Consider the following 20,637-nt stretch of genomic DNA (forward strand, 5'->3'; position numbering starts at 1 on the left):
TATTTTCAGTGCACAGATCTTTTTTTTTAAAAATTTTTCAGTGTTTATTTTATTTTTGAAAGAGAGCAAGAGACCACAAGCAGGGGAAGGACATAGAGAGGGGGACAGAGGAGCCAAAGCAAGCTCTGTGCTGACAGCAGAGGAGCCTGATGTGGGGCTCGAACTTATGAACCATGAGATCGTGATCTGAGCCAAAGTTGGGTGCTTAACTGAGTGAGCCACCCAGGTGCCCCTCAGTGTACAGATTTTCTAATTCCTTGGTTCAGTTTATTCCTTAGTATTTTATTATTTTTGATGCTGTTGTGAATGGGATTGTTTTATTTATTGTTTTTTCGGATACCTTATTGTTGATGCATAAAAACATAACAGATTTTCATGTGTTAATTTTGTATCCTGTAACTTTACTGCATTCATTTATTCTAATAGTTTTTTTTTTTTTTTGTGGAGTCTTTAGGGTTTTCTATATATAATATCATGTCATCTGTAAATAGTGATAGATTTTACTTCTTTCTTTCTGATTTGGATGCCTTTTATTTCTTTTTCTTGCCTAATTGCACTGGCTAGGACTTCCAGTACTGTGTTGAATAGGAATAGTGGGAGTAGGCACTCTTGTTTCTGATCTTATAGGAAAAACTTTCAACCTTATACCACTGAGTATGTTAGCTGTGGGTTTGTCATATATGGCCTGTAGTATGTTGAGGTATTTCCTTCTACACTTAATTTGTTGAGAGTTTTTATCATTAATGGATATTGAGTTTTGTCATATACTTTACCTACATCTTTTGAGATGATCATATGATTTTTATCTTTCATTTTTTTATGTGATATATCACACTTACTGATTTGCATATGTTGAACCATCCTTGTTTCTCAAGGATGAATCCCACTTGATCACGGTACATGATCTTTTAAAAAAAATTTTTTTTTTTAATGTTTGTTTATTTTTGAGAGAGAGACAGAGAGAGAGACAGAGCATGAGCCTGAGCATGAGCAGGGGAGGGGCAGAGAGAGAGAGGGAGACACAGAATCTGAAGCAGACTCCAGGCTCCAAGCTGTCAGCACAGAGCCTGATGTGGGGCTCAAACTCATGAAATGTGAGATAATGACCTGAGCCAAAATCAGTCTCTTAACTGACTGAGCCACCCAGGTGCCCTGGTGCATTATCTTTTTAATGTGCTGTTGCATTTGGTTTGCTAGAAATATATTTTGTTGAGAATTTTTACATCTAATTCATCAGAGATAGTGGCCTGTAGTTTCCTTCCTTCCTTCCTTTCTTTCTTTCTTTCTTTCTTTCTTTCTTTCTTTCTTTCTTTCTTATAGTTTTCTTTCTTTCTTTCTTTCTTTCTTTCTTTCTTTCTTTCTTTCTTTCTTTCTTTCTTTCTTTCTTATAGTTTTCTTTCTTTCTTTCTTTCTTTCTTTCTTTCTTTCTTTCTACCCTTATTGGAGTTTGGTATCAGGGTATTATTGGTCTCATAAAATGAGTTTGGGAATGTTCCCTTCTCTTTATTGTTTTGGAAAATTTTGAGAAGGATTAGCATTAATACTTCAAATGTTTGGTAGGATTCGTCAGTGAAACCATCTGGTCCTGGGCTTTTTTTGTTGGGAAGTTTTTGATTACCGATTCAATCTTCTCAGTCCTTATTGGTCTGTTCACATTTTCTATTTCTTTGTGATTCCATCTCAGTAGGTCATGTGTGTTTATCCATTGCTTCTGAGTTATCCAATTTGTTGGTGTATAATTTATGGTATTCTCTTATGATCCTTTGTATTTCTATTATCTGTTGCAGTGTCTCCTATTTTATTTATAACTTTCATTTAAGTCCTTTTTTTTGTTAGTCTCACTGAAGATTTGTCAATTTTGTCTTTTTAGAGCCAACTCGTAGTTTTGTTCATTTTTCCTATTCTCTGTTTTATTTATTTCTGTTCTAAACTTTATTATTTTCTACCTTCTGCTAACCTTGGGCTTAGGTCTTGTCTTTTTCCTTCCTTCCTTCCTTCCTTCCTTCCCTCCTTCCTTCCAGTTCCTTGAGGTGTAAAGCTAATTTTTATTTGAGATCTTTCTTTTTTCTTGATGTATGCGCTTATAGCTATAAACTTTCCTCTTAAACTGCTTTTGCTGTATCCCATAAGTTTGTGGTATGTTGTGTTTCTTTCATTTGTCTCAAGATACTTTTTAAATTTCCCTTTTGATTTCTTCTTTGGTCTATTGGTGTTTTCAGGAGTGTGCTGTTTAATTTCCCTGTATTTGTGAAATTTCCAGCTTTTCTCCTATTATTGATTAGTTTCATACCATTGGGGTCAGAATAGATACTTGATATCACTTCTGTCTTCTTGAATTTGTTGAGACTTGTTTTGTGGCCCAACATATGGTATCCTAGAAAATGTTCCACGTGTGCTTGAGAAGAATGTGTATTCACTTCTATTGATACTGGGTGGAATGCTCTGTAAATGTCTGTTAGGTTCCTTTAGTCTATAGTGTTGCTCAAATCTGCTGTTTCCTTATGATTCTCTGTCTGGATGATCTGTCTATCACTGAGAGTGGGATGTTAAAGAACTTGTGAGATTTATCATCCTGAGAGCAGTGGTTCTCAAGTGAGGGTGATTTTGCTGCCCCTGTCCCCTGCCATGTAGGGTACATTTGGCAATGTCTGGTGACATTTTTGTTTGTCACAACTAGTGTGGGAGGGTATGGTTACTGGTAGTGGCATCTAGTGAGTGGAGGACAGTGATGATGCTGAATATCCTGCAATACTTGGGATAGCCCCCCACTGAACCAAAATGGCAGTAGAGAAGATTGAGAAACCTCGTACCAAAAAAAGAGAGAATCCTGATAAGATTCAAGATGAGATTGGATAGAACCAGTAATAGTTTCTGGGAACTAGGGGTGTACCTAACGGTTACGATTCACATGGGGAGGAGATTAGTGTTCTCCTATGATGTGCTGGAGCTGGTTGGTAGCAATTCTAGACTGCCTGGACTCGGCAGCCTTGTGTTCTCTGTATCCAACTTGCCCATGTGTCTCAGAGCAGACTCTGAGCAAGATGAAGCACATTTGTTATTCCGTACAGAGTAACTTTCGTTTTAACCGTCCACCTTCCCATCAAGACAGCCTCCTGGGGATTGTGGGATCCAGAATGGTGTAACGAGCTCAGTATGAGGACTGGAATGAATCCTGAATACCACAGTCAAGATGGAGTGCCCTGAGAAAGGGCATCTGGAAACATGAGCTTTGAAAATGCTAATGGTTTCTGTTATCTTTCAGATGGTAAACGTGTCAAGGCTAGAGGGAGATGACAATCCCGTGCAGCTCATCTACTTTGTGGAGGATCAAGATGGAGAAAGACTCAGTGCAGTCAAGTCTTCAGATCTGATTAACAAGATAGATATCCAGAGAGCAGCCATTATCTTGGGTTACCGAATTCAAGGTGCTGTTGCCCAACGTAAGTGCATGAGGCATAGACCCTAAGTATTGTCAAGTATTGTCAAGCTGTGCTGTAGTCAAAAGCCAGTCTGTTTTCTGACAACGAAATCTGAATTTAAAGCACTCTTATGTGCACAGAGTAGATTTCTGTCTTAAACCCTTATTACAGGACGCTCGAATAAGATGTCAGTTGTGAAAATTCACTCGACAAGTCCTTCTTTGTTTATTTTGTTGATTTAGCCTTCACTGCTGTTTTTCTTACCTGGCATTTTGTATCCCAAGTGTTAGAGTGAGTTCTCGTAGCTTAAGTTAACTGTAATATTTTTTCCCCTGCTCCCATACTATTTTTCTTTTGAAAATTTTGTCTTCGGTAAAATAACTTGCTTTCTCTGTATTTATTCCAAAATCTTGTCTGTCGTATTTTGAATGTTGGTGGGGACAGTTAGTCACACAGGAAGCTGGGAGGTGCCCTCTGCATTTACTGGCTTCCTTCTGAATTTTTTAACACAAAGAAGTCCTTGATCCGTCCCCTTTTCATTGCTATTTCTCTCCCTCCCCATCCTCACAGTACTTCACAATTTAGAAAGAGGTATTTTGATATTTCTGTATTATTGTTGGAAGATACTTGGCCCCCTGGCAGTGATTGCTCTCGGTGCCTTATTTTTCAGCTCCCAGATTTTGGGTATTTAAAATGAAGGAGAAGGAGGGGCGTGGAAGAGCGTATTTCTCTAAATGTTCCCTTATGAATCAGGCTGCTATTTTAATGTGGATGTTCTTGCATTATGAGCCAGAGAGCAATCCTTGTAGGGAGCTTGGTGATATTTTCTCCCAAGAGTAAGGGGATAAGTAAGTGTTGAGAAGTAATTGAGCATCAGAGACTCTTGAAAAGGTCTTTGTAGGGAACACAGAGGAGGCAAAGGCACTTTTGAAAAATGACAGCTTCACGGTTATCCTTGATAATGGAAGATTCTTTGTGAAATCTGTACTTGTCCCTGGAAACTAAGCAGGACGAGGACTCCCGGGCACACTTTGCCTGATTCATAGATGACAGTGGAGAGAGTTTAAGCAAATAGCTGTTGGTGGTTTGTGTTTGTGTATTTCAGATATGGTTGCATGTTAGTATGTTCTGTTTCAGAGCAGTGAGAAAAAAAATAAACAAAGCTCTTAGTTTTCTTCATCTAGGACGTTTTGTATTTTATTTTATTTTATTTTATTTTATTTTATTTTATTTTATTTTATTTTTATTTTTATTTTATCTTATTTTATGAAAAATAATTTATCCATCCTGAGAGAGAGAGAGAGAGAGAGAGAGAGAGAGAGGCGGGCAGGCAGGCAGAGAGAGAATCTCAAGCAGGCTCTGTGCTCCCAGCATTGCAGCTAAGCACTTCACTTTTGAAAAAAGATCGATTGTGATATGGTACGGGCACCTTTCCCACTACTTCCATTTGCTCTTTGCACACCTCTTTCCTCAGTTTCTTGCTAAAATCCACAGGGTAAGGGTCCTAGGATTGGAAGCCTCAGCCAACGTCAGGCCCTAGGGCAGCCATAGACCCTGGTATCAGGGCCTCATTTGGTGAATCCGTGCCTCCCCCAGGGTGTTACTAGGTGAGATCCAAGGAGAGGATCCACTTGTCCCAGCTCCTCGGTTTGATTCTGTCACTCTTTCCGTATGGTCAGTTGTTTTCGTGCAAAATGAGTCACATATATAGACTATATTCAGGTCAAATTCAAAAATAAGATTAACACTTTGTCCTCTTCTTCACTTCCCGCATAGCCTGTGCTCTCTCATTTGTGTTTTCTGCATAGTGCATGTGCTTCAGAGGGCTCGCTCCCTTCCCTTGTCACTCTCTCAGGGCCTAAACCCACACTTAAGCCGGCACCGGGAATGTTTGTGTTGTTACATCTTTGAGCAGAAACATTCTGATCCCATAGCACATGTTAACCATTATAGGATATGAAAAAAGCGTAAGACTTAGCCCCTGCCTGTGGAGACTGAAATGTATTGCAAGAGACAAGACTTAGAGTCATGACCATATTAATGAGTGGAGTGGCGCCGTATGTCAAGATAACACATTTATGTAATAAAATGCATTTTAAAATATAGTAAGGTACCGTTTGCAAGGCCACAGTAACCAGAGTAAAATAACTTAGAAAGGGAGGAAACTAGTATTGTCATGGAGAGGTCTTTAGGAAGTGATCACAACGGATGAGGAGGTTGGGCAGAGGGGAGGGGGACATTTGGGTTTGGGTTGTCGGGTGATTGGAACCTGAGCTTTAAGTGGAGCTGAGACCTTTGAGAGGATGGGTGCAGAATGAAGAGGTCAAGGGCCCTGGATCAGGAGACAAGGTTAGGGAAAGGAGCTGGTGAAGGAATTGAAGGCAGAGGGGTTGAAGCCTATCCCTCCAAGATCACGTCAGGTGGGACGCTTGGCAGTGGTTGGGGTGGTCAGGAGGGTGGGGAGTGGCAGATTTGGAATAAGTAAGTGGGATTTCCCATAATTTAGAAATTGACATCTGGTACCTCAAATCTTGCTTTAGGGGTTTAGAGGGAGAAGCAGGTGAGGAAATTAATGCGATGCTCACAGATTACTTGTTGGGGTTTCTGGTTTTTAGTATGGAAGCGTTCCTGGAGTGAGGTTACAATGGAGCTGGTGGAACACACTGGAAGTCAGGAGACCTGGAATTAACCTAGCTCTGCCATCAGATGAGCCATGTTCCTTTAGACACGTCACCTATGTCACCGTGGTCGCTAATGCATTGAGGACGTAACAGTCTGTGTTGTGTTTGTTTACTGAGTCATGTTTCTAGCCATCAGGAGATCACAGCCTCCAACTACTTGTTTTGACCTGAAACGACGAGGACTCTCCAGGTTTCTCACAGAAGAAGGCATGTTCTTCGTGTTCCTCACAGAAGGGCTGTCCAGCAAATGAGTGCAGAAGAATTAGCGAATGACCTGTCTTCTTTGTCTGCAGCCTTGGACAGAGTGAAGAGGCCGTCCCCAGAGTCCCAGAGCAGCAACCTCTGGGTCATTGTCGGTGTGGTCATTCCAGTGCTCGTGGTGACGGTGATCGTCATCATCCTCTACTGGAAACTCTGCCGCACGGACAAGTTGGACTTCCAGCCTGACACGGTGGCCAACATCCAGCAGCGTCAGAAGGTAAGGGGCTTAACTGCCCCGTGTTCACATAGGCCGTCTTACGGGCTGGGGTAGGCTGAGTTCAGGCTCTTGATACTGAAAGACAGGAGAGGGAGCTAGTAGGGACATTTTGTGGCTTTAACGGTGGTATCCCTTTGCCTCATATTTGCTTACTGGAACCCCGTTTCTTCTTAGAATTAAATATGTGCCAAGAAGATGAAGCTGTATCAAGGCTTAGGAATGTTATAAGCTCCCAAGTTGTGTGATTTTATTTATGAGATGATTAAAGATCACATCCATTTTTGTATGAATTCTGGTCTAGTTTAACCCTGGATAGCTTCAGAGAACAGGAGCTAAGGGAGGGTTTCTCAGATCTGTATCTCAATTTCGTTCATACACGGCCTCACTAGACAGTTTATTTTCCATGCACCATATTGGAAGTCCACTATCCACCTTGATTAAGATCATGTAATCATAAAAAATTATACTGCATGCCTTAAACATTTTAAATATACAAGTGGGTTCTTATTTGCCAATCTTTTGATATACTCTGAATCTTTTTTTCTTTTATATTTTATTTTTGGGATTGTTGGTTTACTGAGAAGATTCTGTGTGGTTTTTCTTGTAAGAAATAACACCTCTAATGCATCAGCTGCTGTTTCCAGCTTGGGTTTCTTTAGAGAAGAGCAAGCAACCTGAGTGCAGAATTCTCTAGATTATTTTTTTTCAACACCCACTCCAAGTCTGCCATCTTTTAGAGTTAATTCACCTACCCCTAATTTGACAGCAGTGTTTTTAAAACATCTTTTTCATGTCATTCCAAAGCACTCAATTTAGTTTTTATAATAATAGCAGTTCTCACATTTATGTTTGAGTGGTTCCTGCAATGTTTGTCACATAGCAGTTTCAGAGCAAAGATATTGACTCTTAGTAAGTGTCTAGTTTTGGTTGATCTTTTCTGAGCAAAAACATGCCAAGTACCCAAGAAGAAGTCAGTAGCTGCACACGTCTAGCCCACCGTGCCAATTAGCCATTGCCAAGGGAATGGAAAATGGTAGTCCATCTACTGTGTTTATGAATGTACACCCTCTGTGGGTCTCACACATTTAGAGGGCTCATTTGACTCTAGAAGTTTGATTTAAAAAAGCAAGCAAGAGGCAGAACAAGAAGAAATAAAGGGCTGCCTGTTAGCCTTTGAAATTTATTCTGTTTGGCTGTAAGAAACGCTGCCCATGACAAACCTATACCTGCTGAAAGAAAAAAAATAAGTATTTTTTTCTTATGAATTAACTAAAATGCAAAGCCGTGACTAAGTTAGAAGCTTATGATTATCAAATGTATTGGAAGCATTTTAAATTTTTTTTTTTTTACATTTATTTATTTTTGAGACAGAGAGAGAGAGAGAGAGCATGAACAGGGTAGGGCCAGAGAAAGAGGGAGACACAGAATCTGAAACAGGCTCCAGGCTCTGAGCTGTCAGCACAGAGCCCGACGCGGGGCTCGAACCCACGGACCGCGAGATGGTGACCTGAGCCGAAGTCAGACGCTTAACCCACTGAGCCACCCAGGCGCACAAATGTATTGGAAGCATTTTATACACTAAGGTTCTATTTATTACCTGTCTTCATTTATTATTTACATAGTGTGCTAAGGTTGTTTTGTTGTTAGGCGAGGTAGTGGCGTGGAAAAAACCTGGAAAAAATGCTTGATGTGCTGAATCATTCATTGCGTGAATTTCATTGTACTAAGATCAACACTAGGTTTGGAAATGTTTTTGTTCCGGTGAAAGAGTAATGTTACAGAGAGATTTACCAAGTATAGATGGTTATGTCGTCAGGTCTTTCATGTTCCATGTTGCCCAACATAAACACTCCCCATGGAAGCCCATCTGTCATCTGTTCCTTCATTCAACTGTCAGAGGACAACATCCCTTGAGTTCAAAACAGGATATTCCCCAAGTTTTCTCCTTCTCCTACTTTTACTTCTGAAATATTTTCGTGCCCCAGATGTTGCTATAAATCAAATGGACGGAGTTTCAAATGGAACCTCCAGCCCTCGGAGTTGCCCTTTACGGCATGTTTGTAGGAAGGTCTCCTGCATGAAGGGGACCCCTGAGGGAGTGTCTTCTGACACTGGAAGGGGGGCCAAAGCCCCGTGACATTTCAGAAGCGTGGTCTTTGTTTTGCTGGCATAGGAACCCGCTATATAGGTCTTGTCTCGTGTTTATGATAGGAAAAGGATGATCTGTGTTTAGTTTAGAAACAAATATCTCTACTTTACAACTGCTTCTTCTAAGATTTACGTGGCAGTAGTGAGGGGCCTCTAGCCCATCCCTTGGGACAGTTTGAAAAGATGCCAGCTTCCCCTGTGACGTCAAGAGTTCTTTCTCCTTCTTGTGCTCACCCTGCCCCCCCCCCCCGATGTTGCTGCACTGCTACTCCCCTAGATCCCCCGAGCAAATCTCAGAGCTACAAACATCTGGAAACAATAAATGTGCTGACCAAGAGTCCACACCCACTACCCCTTGTAATGAGCAGGAAACCTCTTCAGATTGGGAGTGGATTCGTTTTGACATATGATAAGAGGGAGAGACCATTCTGTCACATTTGGAGACAGGGTCCTTTTTTATTTCCACTAATTAAAAAAACCAAACCTAACCCATATCTTTCTTTTTTCTATAGTCTCTTTAATGTGTAGCCCAAAGCCATCACTTTTTACTGGTATCAGAAAAACTGCAGCTTGGACCCACCTCGCCCTGTTTGAGGCTCTATTTAAAGACATGGATGGCATTGGTGAGATGCTGCTGATCCCACGGAAGCTTGTTCCTTCTGATGGGGTAGTCCATACTCTGTTGTTGGCGTGGGACCATGGTTCCTGACCTGTGGGCACTGTGGGCAGCCAGAGGGAGCTGCTTCAGTCACTGCTTATCCGTTCACCCAACACCCAGCCTTTGCTCTGAGCCAAGCAGGGCCAGGCTGGGTCACAAGCCCAGATGACATGCAATCCCTGCCTTCGAGGCCTTTAGTGAGAGAGGACAAGTGACCCAGACACTGACACATTGCAGCCTAAGTCTGTCCAGGCTGCCACGGAAGCAGGGAGGAGGGGCAGCTACCCCATTGGGCAGTGGGTTGCCTCTGCCCTCTGGGAAGGGGTGATGCTGGGGCTGAAGCTCAGAGGTTGAAGAGATGAACCAGATGAAGTGGGCTCAGGTGGAGGGAATGGTCCATCTGTCAGGAACGATGGAGAAAAGGTTTACGGAAGGGCACAGGAAAAACTGAGGGGACGGTAGGCAAGAGCCAGGCTGGGAGGGGTTGTAGGACAGATCAGGGGTTGGCAGTGGTGCTGTAGGTAGTGAGGAGCCAGTGATGGATTTTCAGCAGGGAGAGCAGCTTGAACATATTCATGCCGGGAACGACCACTGTGGAAGGCTGTGTGGACAGCTGATGGAAGAGAGAAGCTTCATGGGCATTTCTTCCATCTCAGCCAAATTCCTCTCATCCCCTGCGGTTGCTCTTTGATTCTCTGCAAGGACCCCGTAGCACCTAGTTTGTGGGGAGTTCAGTTCCCCCGCTGTCACTTGGCTGCTACCTCCAAGACTGCAGGGTGACCAGAGGTCCCAGGGCTGCAGCAGGGACAGATGGTGGTAACGTCTCCTTGTCTTCGCCTTCTGAATGGAATCAGCATGGCGACCGTGGTGACTTTTCACAGATCACATCCACCAAATAAGAAATGCATAGACAGTGCTGCGGTCTGCGAGACTGCACATTTTTATTCAGGCACGTTTGGGGTTTGCTCTGTGGTTTCTATTGTCATCTTAACTGCTCCTTCCCAGGGGTTCAGGCTAACTGGAGAACTGGGGATTCGCTCCGTCTTGTTCCACCCAGGTCGTATTATATTTATGGCTCATGCATTTTAAAATTCATCAGGCATCTCTCCTATTCTTTGGCTGACCTGCTTTACCAGCCCTCTCTGACTCGTCGGCGACGTATTCCAGTGGGGCACAGACAATGGGGACTGCCCCCTCTGTGACATATTAAAGAGGGATGGAACAAAAGAGAGCCATCTTTCCTCAGAAATAATGGGTCCTTAGAGAAATATTGAAGGCCCTAATTAATTGTGGCTCTTCTTTTATAAAATACTGATTGAAGCTTATTCTGCATGGGGAAGCTGGAGACACAATACAGCCAGACTTAACTCTAGATTTTTTTGTTTGTTTGTTTGTTTTTAAGAAATGGAAAAACTAGAAAAAAAGCATTCTGGAAAGTAGGGATAAAACAAAAGGAGCTAATTGCGTAAGTGGGCAAGGTTTCCTCTAATTTCTTCCTTTTGTGTGTTCTAAGGTAGCTTTTGTTTTGTGCAGAAGCACAGGTTAGTTGCCAAATTTCTATTGTTGAAGGTGGTGACTCACCCTGCCTGTAAGTAGTGCAAGATCTAATGGATATATTCGAAGACGTTGGTGGGAATCAACAGTGAGCCGGCAGGGCCTTTCCTTGGTTCCCCACAAGATCCAGTAAGTTTGGAGCCCCAAATGACTTTTTAAAATTCATTTAGTGGGCACCTGGGTGGCTCAGTCGGCTGAGCGTCCGACTTCAGCTCAGGTCATGATCTCGCGGTCTGTGGGTTCGAGCCCCGCGTCGGGCTCTGTGCTGACAGCTCAGAGCCTGGAGCCTGTTTTGGATTCTGTGTCTCCCTCTCTCTCTGACCCTCCCCGTTCATGCTCTGTCTCTCTCTGTCTCAAAAATAAATACACGTTAAAAAAATTAAAAAAAAAAATAAAATTCATTTAGTTATCAAATATTTATGGAGGGTCTACCCTGTCATATCTTGGTGCTGAATTAGAAAATTTTGTATCTAACTTTATAGCTTTTATCTGACGCCTGAGAACACTTAGCAGTTTCTGTTAACTGCTTGACATTTCATCAGCCAATAGCAACAGCGATGTTGTCAATTGCACCTGGATGGTACTTAGACATTTATGAAGCATTTCGACATATACATGTGCTTGTTTCTTGCACGAACTCTGAGAATTTGTCAGGGTAGGTGACCAGTATTAATCCCTAGACTTGGGGTACACAGACTGGACCACAGAGGCAGTGCCGTTTGTATTTTTTCCTTTATTCACTTTGGAGACCTTTACTTGGAGGAGGCAGTCTGTGGCTCCTCCTTCAGTTTTTCTAAAGCTGACCGTCTCGTCTACCTTGCAAAAGTGATTGTTTCCTGGTCATTAGAGGCATTTACTTTCTTACTGGGAAGTACACTAAAGAAGATTTTACCAAGATTTACTAAATGGTGTTGACGGGGTCGACTCAGTGACTATTGATTATATCCGTGATTCTTCCATTTAGAGGCAGTTTGTTTATGGAACTAACAGGAGGTGTGGCAGGGGTAAAAAGCAAGGGAAGGACTCTTACGACAGGAGGTAGGAAAGGGGAACCAGAGTGATGCCCAGACCACAGGCACACTCACGAACAGCCCCCGTCTGTGGTGGAGTAGTCCGCTCTGGTCACACGGGATCATTAATTTAGAAAACAGAGCCTCACCCGGTCTTTGCCTCTTGTTTCCAAGCAACAGCTTTGTAAACTACATTTATAGTAAGTTTTGTCCCCCTCTGCTGGAATAAGTCATTATTACCGACTACTTCCTTTCTAGTCACAGATTGTAGACTTTTAGTGCTAAAAAGACCTTCGAGATCACAGATGTAAGCCTTTGATGTTGTCACTCGTTTGGCATGAAGTTAGCACAAATATGACAAAACCTTTTGCTTCTACACATAGCCCATTGTCTAAAATAACTCCTTAGGTTGTTTTGGTCTTTGTCTTTGACCGATGGACTCTCTTTAAAGTGTGGAATACAGCCTCGCCAAGGGCTTTGGTGTGCATGTGGCTTTCCTGCCAAGGTGACCCGTGGGGCAATTATTGAAACGCAGTTTAGTTTCCTATACTCTTCAAGTTCCAATTAATGACACATAATGCCTCCCCCCGACCCCCGACACTTTCAGTGTCACCGCAAAGGGTGCCTCACCTTTATTGCCCACATTTCTATATACTTTTGAGCTCTTTTCCTGTGTTAGCGCAGCCCTGGGAGCTGAGGCGTGGACTCCGTCATGGCAGGTCCACGGGGTGCTGGCTGTGGGTTTGGTGTTGCCACCACGTACCTAAGGTAGGACTTCCACATCCACCAATGTGAGAGCTGGGCTTTTTCAAAGACCTCTTTCTCCTTTCTCTTTGTGCCCGCATTACTTCTTTCGGCCACTCCTTTCTAGAACTTCTCTATCCCCTTGCCTTCTATTACATTAGACTTCACAAATTCTTTTATTTCTTTGAAAATCACCTATTTATTTCCCTCGCCTCTTCCTCTGAGCCCCAAACTATTAGATGTTACCCAGCATTTTGTCCACAGACTCTGTTTCCATCTTTAAAAATATCTCAGGACCCCTTCACGTCATCTTCTGTACAGATGCTCTCCAAGTCCTATCTCCAGCCTGAAATCTCCCCCAAGCTGTCATCGTCCATGTCCAGTGACACCAAGCTCTTCTCCTTTGGAGCGTTGCCTGCTATCCCAATCTGAAGCGTGTCTGAAGTGAAACTTGTCTTTTTATCTCCTCAGGTTAGCATTCTTTCGTGACGAATGTGCCTTCCACTGTTCAGGATGCCTGCCTATAAGTCATTCAAGTTATCACTGGCTGCTTTCCCTCCTTTGCCTCTTGCGTCTATATTTGGCTTCCAGATCCTTCTGCCTCGTCTTTAGAATTGTTCATTACTTCCCAATTGGTCTCTTTGTGTCCTGTCTGCTTGGATTTTGGAAATCTGCCTCTTTAGAAATGCTTAGTGGTTTTCTGTGCTAGAAACTGGCACTTGGTGTTGGGCAGCCTTCTCTCTGTCCCCACATTCTGACCCTTCTAGGGCAGCTGATGTGCTCTCTTCCCAGCTTTCAGGTGTTCTCTGGCCCCTGACACAATCTTAGGACATTCTCTGTGTAGCTGCCCTTTTGCATTTATTTCCAAGTTCTTCCTGTCCTGTGAATCCCGGCCTCAGTCTCCATTTCTCGATAAAGAATATCTCGCCTGTGCCACTGTCTCCATCTAATCTACTGCATAGCACATGATCATGCTACTGTGATGGCGACCAGGTATTGTCTTGCAGTGTCTTTTGTATTATGGTCTAGATATTTGGTCCCATAATCTTCTTTCATCTTTCGCAAGTATCTGTCTTTTCTGCCAACTCTAGGTATAAACAGCCCTGTGCACACTGTTGATGTTTTAGAGATGCTTGTTCAGTTAGATTGGTGGGGTGGCAAGCACGATCTCGGGTCGGAAGTTGGCACTCACAGTCTTGCCGGCCCTCACAATCCCCTTTTACAGTCCCCGGACTTCAGATTGACTCTCTCGCTTGGGTGTGTCTGTGTGTTTTAGTTGCAGATCCCTAGCGTGAAGGGCTTTGATTTCGCGAAGCAGCATCTGGGTCAGCACAATAAAGACGACATACTGATTATTCATGAGCCAGCACCACTGCCGGGACCTGTCAAGGATCACACCACACCCTCTGAAAACGGAGATGTGCCCAGCCCCAAGGCAAAGATCGCTTCCAAGAACGTCCGTCACCGAGGAAGGTTCTTATTGGGCTTTCTGTATTGTTCTCTATCTCAGAGCATGTTTCCGTTTTCCGTTTGTCAGTTTCCAGTGTCAAAAGAGCTGATGGTGAGTATTCCCTGGGTCTGAAACCCCAGGAGACTGGCGCCAGCTTGCCCAAAGTTAACGAATCCAAGGGCTCTTGATCCACTCTGGTGGACTGCCATAGGAGGCCAGGCACTTTTCTCAAGTATTTAGCGTTATAAATCGCTGCCTCTCGTGGTTTGGTGGTCCCCCTGAGACTTGGTGAGGTATTGACTAGCTCAAGTGTGTGTATTCTGGGGTGGGTCATTCTAGGCCCTCAGGACATGATATCAGAAGTCATAGATAAAACATGCCTAACACATAATACACACTCAGTCCATATTGGTTTTGCCCTTGACATTATGCCAGAGGCTGGCTATGACTTGGTAGCTTTGTCTGCAGGTGACTTTCATCACATCCTCCTTTCTTCGCCTGTCTTTTCGCCAGCCGTCTCTGTTGTCTCTCTCGTTAGCGTGTTTCCATGGGCTCCGCACCACCTCCCCCCTGCCCAGCTCCCCATTCCCAGTGTATTTCCATTCTTCCTATCAAAGCAAAGCGCACGGAGGACTGCCTGTTAACATGCCGCCTGGAAGTCCCCCTTTGCACCCTCTGATCCTGTGAAAAGGGCTGGAGCTTGGTCAAAGATCAGGATCAGGTTTTATGCAGTTGACTGTAGAACTCAGCCTGGTCACGCCACGGTATGGAAGCTTCAAATTATCAGCCCTCCTTGAAGCTTTGAACTCCAAATCTTGATCTCCTGCTAAGAGGGGGAGAAAAATGTGTGATCATACCAACACTTGAAACGATGTCACAATTTCTGACTTATCAGAAAACCTACCCCGGGGGTTCTGGCCTAGTTTTAAGAATTTAATGGATGTTACAACGTGATCTTTACAAAAGAAAGCGAATTATGTAGAGAGATGTTACTTGCTTAATTATCTTGCAGGGTAAGAATAAATCAAATCATTAAAGATCGTCAAAAACGTTAGTATAATTTTGCCAAGTTTTTTTTCCCCCTCCCTTGGTAGTACCATCCTAAACATTAGTCACATTAGACCATTTCAGTGGTCTGTGGTTAAGGTAGTATTTCAGCATCCCTTAGGGACACACAGAGAAGGGCTACTAACTGGTTAAGGATTTTCATTAGCCTGGTGCAGCCTGGGTTCTCTGACATCCTTGCTCTTTATATGTAGAATCAAATCTCAGGAGTGATTGTTGCTTTTGTGTTATAAGTGTTGGCTTCTGCCGAAGCTGTGGGGTTCTTTGGGATGTCTTCAGGACCACCCTGGGTTCCTAGGAATTCTCTAGTCTCAGTTGACCTGGAACCGGGCCTTAACCCCAGATCTTCTGATACAGTCTTTGCTGGACCCAGACTGCCAGGCCAGGGCCCTGGTAGCCGAGGGACCATCCTCCAGTGTGGCACTTAGTTTCCTGGTATTTGCTGAAACACAGCCTGCTGAGCCATATAAGCCCTGTTATACTGTCTTCACGAGGGGACTGTGTGCTGTGAGTGTGTGTTCCTTGTAGATGATTTTTTGGACGGTCTCATTTCTGTCTGTTTTGCCTCGAAGGCTGCCTTCCACACCTAAGTTAATGTGACCTTCCCCTCCCCTCCCCTCCCTTTCTTTCTTTTTCCTAATGCTTGTGTTTGTTTTGTGTCTGTAGAGTTTCTCCATCAGATGCTGACTCTACCGTAAGTGAGGAGTCCAGTGAGAGGGATGCAGGAGACAAGACGCCAGGAACAGCGAACGATGGCCAGCCCCACAGAGCCCCACAGAGCGGTCAGTGATTCTTCCCATTCTCCACGTTAACTGTAGTAATTAGGAGATTCCAGTAGGATAAGGTTTTATGCTATTTCACATGCTAAACATTTAACAAAAAAATCTGCAGTGGAATATTTGTTATCCATATGGTGAGTTTCTCAGCATCGACCGTCACTGTCTGATGTGGTACTGGTGTCTGGATGGAGGCGGGGGACTGTGCTAGAGGTTAGGGATTCACTCAAGTACGTTTGGAAGTTCATAGCCATGTTCCATTCTAGTGGAGAGTCCTGATGGTTTGCCTCCCCCAAGAACAAGGAGGAAATCAAACTACAACCAGACTCGCAAACACTACCTCCAGGATTTAGTGACCTTCTTAGGATCCAGTTCCAGTATTTCCCAGCTGCTACTGCCAGAAAGTCGTTTATGTATCATGGGTCCAAATGCATTATATTTGGTTCTGTTCCTAGATCATTCTTCCTATAGGTCATTCGGTGCAATCGGGTGGCGTAGCATATTTGAATCTGTAGTCTGTGGTTGTTTAGGCCAGGTATGAAACGAACTTTGTGTCCGTCCCAAAGACATGAACGTGGAGCTCTTGCTCCGTGACAAAACTAAGCCCACAGGTCTAACTAGACTTAGGAGCATTTTTTGGTGTGATGGCAAGGTAGCTTGGCTTTAGTTTAAGAGATTCTGTTAAGTAAATGTGCTAGTACAGCTGTTGTATTTGCTGGAGTTTTATTTATATTTCAGGGCCGTTTCAGTAATGCAAAGAAAATTGGGATGCCCCAGGATACTCTTTTTAATAGTAATTTTTATACTTTAACATTTGCCGTCATAAATTTCTTTGTTTCAAAATGCAGTACCGAGTGAACCATATTCTATAAATGAACAGATTCTAGATGGAAGCTAGAGGGCCTGATCTATCATTGTCATGCTGGTGGCCTTGCAAGTCCCTTAGCCTTTGGAGCTTCTGTAGGACTAAACTAGCTCATTTTTGAGATTCCTTCCAGCTCTTTTTTGATGTTAAAGAAAACTCCCTTAGAATAAAGGAAGACTTTTTTCTTTGGATCCAGTTTCACAGAATTGTAAAAGTTATTTAAGCACCATGCTAACAGGTGCCCTGTTTCAGACAGACAGAACTAAAATCTAATTTTGATTCTAGGAAGGAAATATTTGAGAGGGAAAAAGAAAAAAAAAGAATCAGTTCTGGAGTTTCTCAGTTTCTGTTCATTGCTTATCTGAGAAAATCTTGCTTTTAGTTCCTGCATTTAACTCCTTACTAACAGTATTAAAACCAGTATTTCTGTGTGGCTAACAAAAATCAAATATCACTATCAACACATACTCAAAATCCAACTAGTAAGCATGTCAGGTGTGGGACTGAGTTGTCCGTGGAAGGAGGCAAGTACACTAGATGTTGTGAGTTCTGGAAGCTAAGATGTCACCATTATGACTTGAAGAGACGCCACAATCTGTACGTTATTTTCATATTTTAGAAAGATGATTTTCTCACTACAAATATCACTTCGCTTGAAAGATCTTGTTTACTTCTTTAAAGCTACCATGAAGGTATTTTTTTGCTTGCATAGAACTTAAATACCCTACAGAAAAGATTGGGAGTTTTAAAAAAATTTTTATTTATTTTTAAATTTACATCCAAGTTAGCATGTAGTGCAACAGTGATTTCAGGAGTAGATTCCTTAATGCCCCTTACCCATTTACCCCATTCCCCCTCCCACAGCCTCTCCAGCAACTGTCAGTTTGTTCTCTATATTTAAGAGTCTCTTATGTTTTGTCCCCCTCCCTGTTTTTATATTCTTTTTGCTTCCCTTCCCTTATGTTCGTCTGTTTTGTAATTTTTTTTTTTTAACGTTTATTTATTTTTGAGACAGAGACAAAGCATGAACAGGGGAGGGGCAGAGAGAGAGGGAGACACAGAATCAGAAGCAGGCTCTAGGCTCTGAGCCATCAGCCCAGAGCCCGACGTGGGGCTCGAACTCACGGACCGTGAGATCGTGACCTGAGCTGAAGTCGGACGCTTAACCGACTGAGCCACCCAGGCGCCCCAACGTCTGTTTTGTATCTTAAATTCCTCATATGAGTGAAGTCATGTGATATCTGTCTTCCTCTGACTAATTTCGCTTCGCATAATACACTCTAGTTCCATCCATGTTGTGGCAAATGGCAAGATTTCATTCTTTTTGATTGCCGAGTAATACTCCATTGTGTGTGTGTGTGTGTGTGTGTGTGTGTGTGTGTGTGTGTGTGTGTGTATATATATATATATATATATATACACACCACATCTTCTTTATCCATTCATCCATCGATGGACGTTTGGGCTCTTTCCATACTTTGGCTATTGTTGATAGTGCTGGTATAAACATGGGGGTGCGTGTGCCCCTTGGAAACAGCATACCTGTGTCCCTTGGATAAATAACTAGCAGTGCAATTGCTGGGTTGTAGGGTAGTTCTATTTTTAATTTTTTTGAGGACCCTCCATACTGTTTTCCAGAGTGGCTGCACCAGTTAGCATTCCCAAGGATTGTGAGTTTTTAATCATAGCTTTTGAATTATTTTGTGATTCATGTAAAAGTCCTTCTTTTGTGACAAGTCATAGTTGCCTGAGAACCACTTGGGTCCCTCCTCCATGTTGCCCTGGGACCAGTGTTCTGTCTTAACACAGCAGGTGCCCTGGCCTCTGGGTCCTTTCTGACTCGTTGGTAAGACTTGCGATGGATGTCACAAGTCCTCTGACCCACACTGCAATGGTGGCTGAGAAAAGAGCATCATTGATTTTGGTCTATTAGAGGTTGTGCTTTATCCCCTGGCCAGCTGACTATTTTTGGAAGGTGGGTAGACCATGATGCATATATATGACCGTCTATGGACCCTTAGGAGGTTACTTAGATGTCATTGTGTTCAGTTACTGTGGTTTTAGAGTAAGTCACATTGTTACCACGGGTTCCCTTTAGCAGAGCTGTGAAGAGAGAGATGAGCTAGGGAGACGATGCACCTTCCTCGTGTGAAGGCAACGGCATTCAGCCTGGTACTGTGCCACCATTGTGGTATTCTTGCCTAATGTTGTGTCCCTCCTCCTCTGTCATTGGGAATCCACTGAGTAGGTAAGGACTGCGAAACATGTGCGTGCAAGGATGTGATTTAAAAAAAAAATTTTTTTTTAATATTTATTTCTGAGACAGAGAGAGAGCCTGAGTCAGGGAGGGGCGGAGAGAGAGGGAGACACAGAATCTGAAACAGGCTCCAGGCTCTGAGCTGTCAGCACAGAGCCTGATGCGGGGCTCGAACTCACAGACTGAGAGATCATGACCTGAGCTGAAGTCGGACGCTCAACCGACTGAGCCACCCAGGCGCCCCAAGGATGTGATTTTTAAGTAGTTGGCACTTCGTTCATGAGAATTCCACAAGTTCTGAATTGTAGAATGGACTTCTAGAAGTTTCAGTTGGAGCTAAGCCGATACCTCCTTTGGCGTTGCTACGGAGTTTGCAAAGCAAATGAATAATTTGGGGGAGATTGCAGGGCAACTGTTTTGACTGCCTATCACATCAAAGTTTGTCAAGGAATTGTGGAGCACTCATTCATAGAATGACTAAATTCACAGATTAGAATTCTTTTCATTGAAGCAGATTCCCAGATGCCTTTCTGGGGTAAAATTTTATAAACTTAGTTGAAGTGACTGGTTGGTTAGTCCTGCATTCAGCATATCTGTGCTTAGTGCCTGTGGCGGGTGAGGTGCTAGAATGGGAGGAAGAGGAAGACAGAAATGTGATCCCTGCCTCCCAGGACACTAATGGGGGCCACGGGCCTTAGCGATAGTGTACTTTGTATTCACCTGCAGATAATGAAATTAATATTCTTTAAAAATGTTTTATAGCTTCACCATTTCAGCACTTCCTATAGTTCTTTCCCCTGTCGTCCTGCTTTGTCTACATTATCCTATACTCTAATTTCTATCATTACAGTTTTTTTGGTTTTCTATTTGAATATAAATGGATTTTAATCCAAAATCTCCTATTACCTTAAGGTATATTCATGCAGATTAATCTCTGTGTATCCAGTTGTACCTTCCATTGGTCATTATTGTCCATGCAGTTTTTATTTGTACAATATATAGCAAACATAAAAATAACCAAGTTATGGGGCGCCCGGGTGGCTCAGTTGGTTAAACATCCAACTTCGGTTCAGGTCATGATGTCACAGTTCATGAGTCTGAGCCCCACATCGAGCTCAGCACTGATGGTTTGGAGCCTCCTTGGGGTTCTCTCTCTTTCCCTCTCTCTCTAACCCTCCCCACCCCTCCCCCAAATAAATACACTTAAAAAAGTATATCCCCGTTACAGATATATACACATACATATATTGTCTGGTTGCAGTTGGTGAATTGTGCCAAACCGTGACCACAGCTGGGGACTGGAAGAGGGCACCGACAGGAGCTAGGCGTAGGCTTGCAGCTCGGAGGTACCCAGGCAGGAAGACAGCGCGGATGTCGGGGAATGGTGATCTTCCTTTGTCATCTGTGTGCCCCGGTCTGTTAACCCTTCTGGAGGAAAGCGTCTCATCTTTAAGTGTCAGTAGCTTAAAGGGTTCCCCTTTGTGACATTTGCTGTTACTGTGAAAGTTTGGGTTAGCAAGGCTAGCCTGTCT

General features: G+C 43.3%; 1 protein-coding gene across 1 annotated transcript in view; it reads left to right on the forward strand.

The window, feature by feature from the left end:
* Positions 1-20,637, forward strand: part of KIAA1549 (KIAA1549 ortholog) — a 170,554-nt gene that overhangs the window by 99,889 nt on the left and 50,028 nt on the right. Inside the window, exons 12-15 of the mRNA XM_058723543.1 lie at positions 3,263-3,440; positions 6,394-6,578; positions 13,969-14,165; positions 15,874-15,989. Of these exons, the coding sequence (XP_058579526.1) occupies positions 3,263-3,440; positions 6,394-6,578; positions 13,969-14,165; positions 15,874-15,989 (676 nt within the window). The remainder of the gene's footprint in view (positions 1-3,262; positions 3,441-6,393; positions 6,579-13,968; positions 14,166-15,873; positions 15,990-20,637) is intronic.

This window comes from Neofelis nebulosa, chromosome 4 (assembly GCF_028018385.1).
Source record: "Neofelis nebulosa isolate mNeoNeb1 chromosome 4, mNeoNeb1.pri, whole genome shotgun sequence".
Taxonomy (NCBI): Eukaryota; Metazoa; Chordata; class Mammalia; order Carnivora; family Felidae; genus Neofelis; species Neofelis nebulosa.